The sequence below is a fragment of the Henckelia pumila genome, chromosome 3, assembly GCF_033568475.1.
Source record: "Henckelia pumila isolate YLH828 chromosome 3, ASM3356847v2, whole genome shotgun sequence".
NCBI lineage: Eukaryota > Viridiplantae > Streptophyta > Magnoliopsida > Lamiales > Gesneriaceae > Henckelia > Henckelia pumila.
Genome location: NC_133122.1, coordinates 115,363,162 through 115,370,496, shown reverse-complemented (window position 1 = coordinate 115,370,496; position 7,335 = coordinate 115,363,162). Strand labels below are relative to the sequence as shown.

General features: G+C 34.1%; 1 protein-coding gene across 1 annotated transcript; it reads left to right on the top strand.

Annotated features, from left to right (window-relative positions):
* Positions 1–230: 230 nt before the first annotated feature.
* LOC140887673 (probable protein phosphatase 2C 38) lies at positions 231–3,589 on the top strand. The gene is made up of 4 exons (XM_073295092.1): positions 231–1,297; positions 1,428–1,795; positions 2,081–2,317; positions 2,432–3,589. Exons 1-4 carry the CDS (start codon positions 994–996, stop codon positions 2,630–2,632), a joined length of 1,110 nt encoding a protein of 369 aa, XP_073151193.1. The 5' UTR covers positions 231–993; the 3' UTR covers positions 2,633–3,589.
* Positions 3,590–7,335: the final 3,746 nt, after the last annotated feature.

Below are 7,335 nucleotides of genomic sequence, written 5' to 3'. Positions count from 1 at the left end.
TGATTACAATTAAAACATTTCGCATGTGCTTTGCACGTGTTACTTATTAGTGTTAATAAAAACATGAATTGATATTTTGAGTTCAAATAAAATATATTATAAGCCTGCTATTCTTATATATATAATATCGATTTATAATATAATATAAAATCATAAAAAAAAAGATAACATTCTCTGAAAACAAGATGCGTTAAATGAACAAATTGTGAAGAAAAAGATTCATTGATTGTTCTTTAAATATTCAAATAAAGAAAAATATCCTACAGCACCTTGAATTTTTGTAAAATTTATTCATTTATTTAATTTTCTCTCCATGGAGGATCAGATCGGAGACGGACAGCAGTCTGATTTTCTGAATGCAATTTCTTCTTGTCATGAAAATTGAAGACTGGATTTATTATTTTTTATTATCCTTTGATCCCTCCGTTACAGGAACAAACTCTGTCACCATCAAATCTTTAATGGGTTTTAACAGCTAAGCTAGTGGTTATGAGGTGACACAATACTATGAAAGGTCCACATAGTTGAACCCACCGCAGGTACAAGGTGAATCCCTCCATATTCTGTGAATTCACAAAGATAAGGCTTTCGTTCTTGTTTCGGAGACAAGTTTTCTGGGTATAATTTGCCCATACCCCTTTGGTTTCCTTTTGTTTTCCGTCTTTTGTTTGTTTTGTTTGGTGGATATTGATGGTGTCCAGGGCTTGTAGTGCTGGTGGGTATACATATTTGAGGATTGAGATTGTGGGTTTGGGACATGAGAAGAGGAAGTTGGAGTTAAGATTGGGATGGATGGGCTTGTTGTTAGCTGGTTCTTTCGGATGATATTGATGTATTAAAGGTGTTTGTGGATATGTTTGTTTGAGTATAGTAAGTGTAAGTGATGTGAAAGTTGTGTTGAATTGGGGAGCTTCTTGATATTCTTTTCTGTTGTAGTAGATCATCTCGACTTAAGTTTGTGTGAATTGATTTTCTTTATCAAGATATTGGTGTATGAAAATGGTGAAGCCTTGTTGGAAGCCTTCAGTTGAGGGTGATGGAGGTAGGAGAGGAGATCTAAACGGCAGGGCCGATGGGCTTTTGTGGTATAAAGATTTGGGACATCATGTAAATGGTGAATTTTCAATGGCAACCATTCAGGCTAATGGTTTGATGGAGGATCAAAGCCAGCTTGAATCAGGGCCGTTGAGTTCACTCGATTTAGGACCTTATGGAACTTTTGTTGGAATCTACGACGGTCATGGAGGTCCAGAGACGTCTAGATTTGTAAATGAAACGCTATTCCCCCATCTCAAGAGTATGTTTCTTGTACTATGATGCCTACAACAACATTCATGAATCTTGGAAATGATTTGTACAGTTATTTATCTTTTCAGTTTATGCTTTCGAATTTACTTCTTGTTAAGACATGATACATTTTATGACAGAATTTATAACTGAGCGTAAGGAGATTACTGCAAATGTTATCAAAAAGGCGTTCTTGGAAACTGAGGAAGAGTTTATTTCTCTAGTGAGGGAGCAATGGCCTATTAAACCACAAATTGCTTCGGTGGGATCATGTTGTCTGGTAGGAGTGATATGTGATGGGCTCCTACATATAGCAAATGCTGGCGACTCCCGTGTGGTGTTAGGCAGGGCAGATAATACTGCTCAAGCTGTGACAGCTATTCAATTATCAACAGAGCACAATGCTAAATTTGAATCCGTCAGGAACGAGTTACAATCATTGCATCCTGGAGATCCCAGTATCGTGGCTCTGAAGCACAAAGTTTGGCGTGTGAAGGGCATCATACAGGTAATTTCTTGGATTTTTCTTGCCTTTTCCGTATGTTCTTACAATTTTGAACTAAAACCACTTAAGATTTAGTCAAAATATACTGAAGATCAAACCTCATCATCTTGCTCTCACGTTGAGAGTGAAAATTATGCAATTTTCCCATCTGTATAACAAGATGATCAAAATAAAACGCTTGGACTGCTATCTTGTTATAAAGATTCAAGTTTCAGCATTACCATCACTTGTAATAATGGCAATTGTTCAATTCTGCAAATCATTTGCACTAAACTGTTGTCATTCCAGGTATCAAGATCCATAGGAGACGCCTATCTTAAGAGTGCAGAATTCAACAAAGAACCGCTATTGGCAAGATTTAGGATACCTGGATCCTTCACCAAACCGATTCTTAATCCAGTGCCATCAATATTTGTACACAGCCTAAGTCCTAAAGATCAGTTTCTCATATTTGCATCAGACGGCTTGTGGGAGCATCTTAGTAACCAGGAAGCCGTTGATATTGTCAATAATTCCAATCGTAAAGTAAGGCCTTTTCCTGATATGCATATACAGTGAAAACTCTGTATAATCATGCAGTTAGAACAAAATGATTTCAACAGCGTTAACATTTTCTTGTTTGTGTTTATTCACCATTAGGGTATTGCCAAAAAACTTGTTAAGGCCGCACTTCATGTTGCAGCCAATAAAAGGGAGATGCGTTACTCAGACTTGAAGAAGATTGAAAGAGGTGTACGAAGGCATTTCCATGATGATATTACCGCCGTTGTGGTTTTTTTGGATTCTTCTGTCAAACGAACTCCGACTCGGCGTTCTAGTGTTTCAATAAGGGGAGGATGAAGAGTTGTTTCCTCTGTTAACTCTTCATCAAGTTTTTTTTTGGACGTTGGATACACACCAAGTCGAAAGGTAGCAGTCATCCATCCTTCCGGAAAATTTTAAATACATAAAGTTTGAGAGCAAAATGCATCGCGCCCCCTCATGAAATTTAAAAATAGCACGTTTATACCCTAAGAAAAATAAATAGGTTTTTCGTCCCCAAACTTTTTTAAAAATTAGCACACTTGCCCCAAATTAATTAAAGGTGGAAAATTTACAATTTTATCCTTCTATTATATTGAGAGCAAAATGCATATGGTCCCCTCATGAAATTTAAAACGAGAACGTTTATACCCTAAGAAAAATAAATAGGCTTTTCGTCCCCAAACTATTTTAAAAATTAGCATGTGTCCCAAATTAATTAAAGGTGGAAAATGAGTCATGCGTGACAATTTTACCCATCTATTATTATTTTTTTAGTACAATTACAATCTTTAGAGACATATTACAACATATAGGAAGAAATTGTCCGCACAACCGACGAGACTTGAGTAAGGATTCGAAGCTTGCTTATTTGGAGCAAAAAAATTATAACAAAACTTAAAAAATCTACCTAAATAAATTAAGACAACTATCCGCAGTCAACAGAAATTGAACTACTCATTTAATGATTTTTCTTTGACAAAAAACCACTCTAAAAAATTGATTGTTGGAATTTGAATCCACCGAGGCAATGAAAATAAAGTGTAACAGGAAGTACAGGATAAAGCTCATTTTAGTCCCCATTATTTTCCGCTTATTTCCAAAATGAGCTTTATCGCGTGGTTGAAGAACTGCGGCACGAGACAGTGCAGAAGCTTGTATTGTAGAACGAAAGCAATATTGAAGAAGGCTTTGAGAAATGGGGGCAACAATTGGCACTGCAAATTTCAGTATGATCCTTACAGATACACCCTGAATTTTGATTCTGGGGTTATGTTTGATATGAATGATGGGATTATTGAATGATAAATAAATGAGTTATTAAAATAATGATAGAGGAGGATATGTGCTATGTGTGATAAAATAATACTATGTTTTGTTTGATTTTTATGTTTAGGACCGATTAACTGAACATGGTTTTATAGTATGACCAAAATACCCCCAACCTTAATAAAACTTAATATCCATGTAAACCGAAATTCACTTCTTTTGTCATTACTATTATTATTATTATTATTATTATTATTATTATTATTTTAAATATTAATTATTATTATTATTTATTTTATTCATAAAAAAAATTATTTAAAAATGCAAAACATGATTTAAAAAATATAAAAGGAAAAAAAAAACCTATTTTCGGTTCGGTTAAACAAAAAAAAAATTGAACCAGACCGAAAATCCAAAAATCCGAAAAATAAAAAACCGAAAATTGAACCGAATTAATGGTTCGGTTTTCGGTTCAAACCAAATTTTTTATTTTGGTTTGATTCGGACGATTAACCGATCCGTAAACATCATTATATAAATATGGGGGAAAAATGATAGCAACAAAGCCGTGAACAAAATTAATTTTTCCTGCAATTTTTTGAACATTTTGCAAGTTCTTTCACAAGTTAGTCCAATGATAACTTTCTGGAAATTTTCATAACATCCCATATTCAGACAATATGGACTTAAGCATTCAATCAAAAAGCTTGATTCATTTACAAAACATGCTGAAAAATGACACAAAATATAAATTCGATCTGCATCATCCAATTCGAAGCAAAAACTGCATAACATGTCTGAAAAATATAGTTGATGAAAATAATTACATCAACATATTATTAGCCCAAAAGTGCACTATTGTGCTAGAAATTGTGTTACCCTCCTCTAAGCAGCTTCCTCGCTAAGCTCAATCTTCTGCCATGCCCGTATCGCAAGAAAAGTGATATTTTTTTATGGTTGTCAACCAATATCTCTGTAACACTCACTTTCTCGTCCTCCGTCAGTTTTGGAATTGATTCCATGGCATCTAAAACTTTGTCTTGTGCGGCAGACATCTTCTCATCAGATGCTTCTGCAGCTAGTTGTTTGATGAGGTCCGTCATTGTATTTTTGGCCATTTCCAAGGTTCGTTCGTGCAATTGTGTTCGACAGGGGACGGTTTAGCCAGTAGTATAGGATGTAGCAACAGAATTGATCGCAGAACTTCATGGAAATGAGTGCTAATTGTGTGTCCACTGCGTATATAGTCATGACCAGCAACTCTATTTTTTTTTTGTGATGAGCCAAAATTGATAGAAACATTGCGACTTTTTCTTCAATACGGACATATCGAGACTCTACGAGCCCCCCAGCATGAGTTAGCAAGTAACACAATCGTGCAAATGCGTTTCGATTCATCCGCAAGTTCAAAACACATTGAACATCTCCTATTTCAGTAATCCTATACAAATGATTCATTTGTGCGTGTATTCTTTGTGTGATGCTGTACGAAGCTGGTGTTCGATGTGGCTCTCGAAGTCGTTTAGAACGTATTTTTTGCCGATGCCAAGATAAAAGTGACAAAATCAAAAATGATCGACACATGATTTGGTGCAGCATCACAAACAGTAAAATGTGCCTACGATTAATGGTCATCTTGCAAAGATACTTCACAAGAATTGTATTTTCAAAGGTGGTTAAAAATAAAGTAAGAAAAGAAATCTCATATATTTTCAAAGATAATTAACAATAAAATATTATATACAGTTGAGATTAAAGAAAAATTATGCATAGGAAATTCCACAAAAATGTCAAATGCTGCATCCGAATGCACTATACCAACTCACTATTCCATGTATCATTATTTGGCCAGAAAGATGAATGAATGATGAAAATTTTGCAATAAATTTCCACAAATTTCAGATTGTTTATAATAAATTTTGCAATTATTTTTAACATTCCACGCATGTATATGAATTAAACAAATAAAACAAATGAAATCACAAAGGGAATCGAACCGTGCATAAAATGAAAAAAAAAATATTAAAACAACAGAGTAATGTATTCAAAAAATCCACAAACAATCTCAATGAAACCAAAAACATGATATCAGAATAGGGAAAATTGAAAAAAAAAATTAAAAATTAAAAATGAAGGGCTACCCAAATCAGTCACGAAATCTAATTTTGCAACACCATTTTAAAATAAATATCGTAATCACAAATTTAGACAAGGATTTACCGTTGATGAGGAACGATGTATGAATCTGCTTCTCGATTTTACAGATTTTCCGTCTCGAAGAAAACCCTCTTTCGGCGCATGCTTCTTCGCTATGGAGAGGAAAGAGTTGGAAAGTGACGGTTTTAGTTTTGATTGTGGGTAGGGCAAAGGTTATTTTGGGAATAAAAGGAATAAAAGAGTTGATATTAAAATGTGGATTATTAGTCATTGTTTTTTGGTGGGTTTAATTATACAGATTTAATACAAGTTTGTCCTTTCTTGAAAGGATTTAACAGGTTTATGAAAAATTGAACCAAACATGGGTCAAGCCTATAGACTTTAACTTTATCATCCATTGTCACAAATACCAAACATAGTCTGGGTGTCATCAACTACATTCACTTCACTTATTTAAGTGAGACTACCATCAATAAAAACAAGAGCAACAAACAAGCAACCCAACCAATGTGCACATATCCATCACCAACATGGATATAAGCATGCACCAAAGAAAAAATTTGGGGTACACGTGCTAATTTTTTTTTTAAAATTAGCCTGGTAGCATAGTCTGGTTTGCACTAACAAAAAAGTTAGGGTTACACGTGCTAATTTTTTAAAAAAGTTTGGGGACGAAAAGCATATTTATTTTTCTTATCCTTGTAAGATATTCATAGCAGTCTGCCGGGGAAACCGCCCGTTCTCGCCCATTTCCCTTATAAACATACGCTTTTTAAATTTCATGAGGTGGCGCTGTACATTTTACTCTAAAGTTTGGTTTCGAATTAATATATGAAATTTTAACCCGAATTCCTCTAGTACCTTTAGATTTGATTCTTGGATGTATATGTTAGATCAATTAAATTATATGGGCTTATATGTGAATAATTAAATATTGTGGGCTGTCAATTAAGTTAAGTCCAAATGAAAGTGATCAATTAAAGTTTTTTGTTAATGGGATTTAATGTATTTAATATGACGTGGGTCTTTGATGTGTAGAGACTAAAGTGTAATTTCTGTTTTTGTGATGGGCTGAAACAGAAATATTAGAGATAATTTACAGAATTGTCTATATAACGTGTTATGATCCCCAGATCACGCGTATCACGTTCCACGTGCACTATATCTAATCCCCATTATTAGAATAGAACCTGAGAGAAAACAAAGGGCTCTCAGGAAGAACGCGTAGATCTGAAAGATCAACCAACCATTCTCTACATATTTCTATTGATTTAAGATCATGACTTCAGGTATGCTTCCGAGTTAAGTTTTCAGATTATTCTTAATGATTTGACATGATGATTCTGGCTATATTTTATGATTTTAATATTTACAACAAGTGGTATCAGAGTCACTCATGTTCAAATCATTGAGATGTAATTTAGATTCGATTTGGTTTAATCGAGAGCAAAAAATTTTGTTTCCTTTGAATCTTTGAATTTCCAGTTCATGTTTATTTATTTTTGGACTTTTTATTAAAATTTAAAAAATATGGAAATTCGATTTTTCGGATTAGGTTTTTAGGGCCGCTGGAAATCGGGCCAATCGGCCAACTT

Excerpts from the sequence above, each read along its gene's own strand:
- LOC140887673 (XM_073295092.1), top strand. The coding sequence starts at position 994 with ATGAAAATGGTGAAGCCTTGTTGGAAGCCTTCAGTTGAGGGTGATGGA. Across the intron at positions 1,796-2,080 it reads GTGTGAAGGGCATCATACAG|GTATCAAGATCCATAGGAGA; the intron begins GTAATTTCTTGG and ends TTGTCATTCCAG. Across the intron at positions 2,318-2,431 it reads TCAATAATTCCAATCGTAAA|GGTATTGCCAAAAAACTTGT; the intron begins GTAAGGCCTTTT and ends ATTCACCATTAG.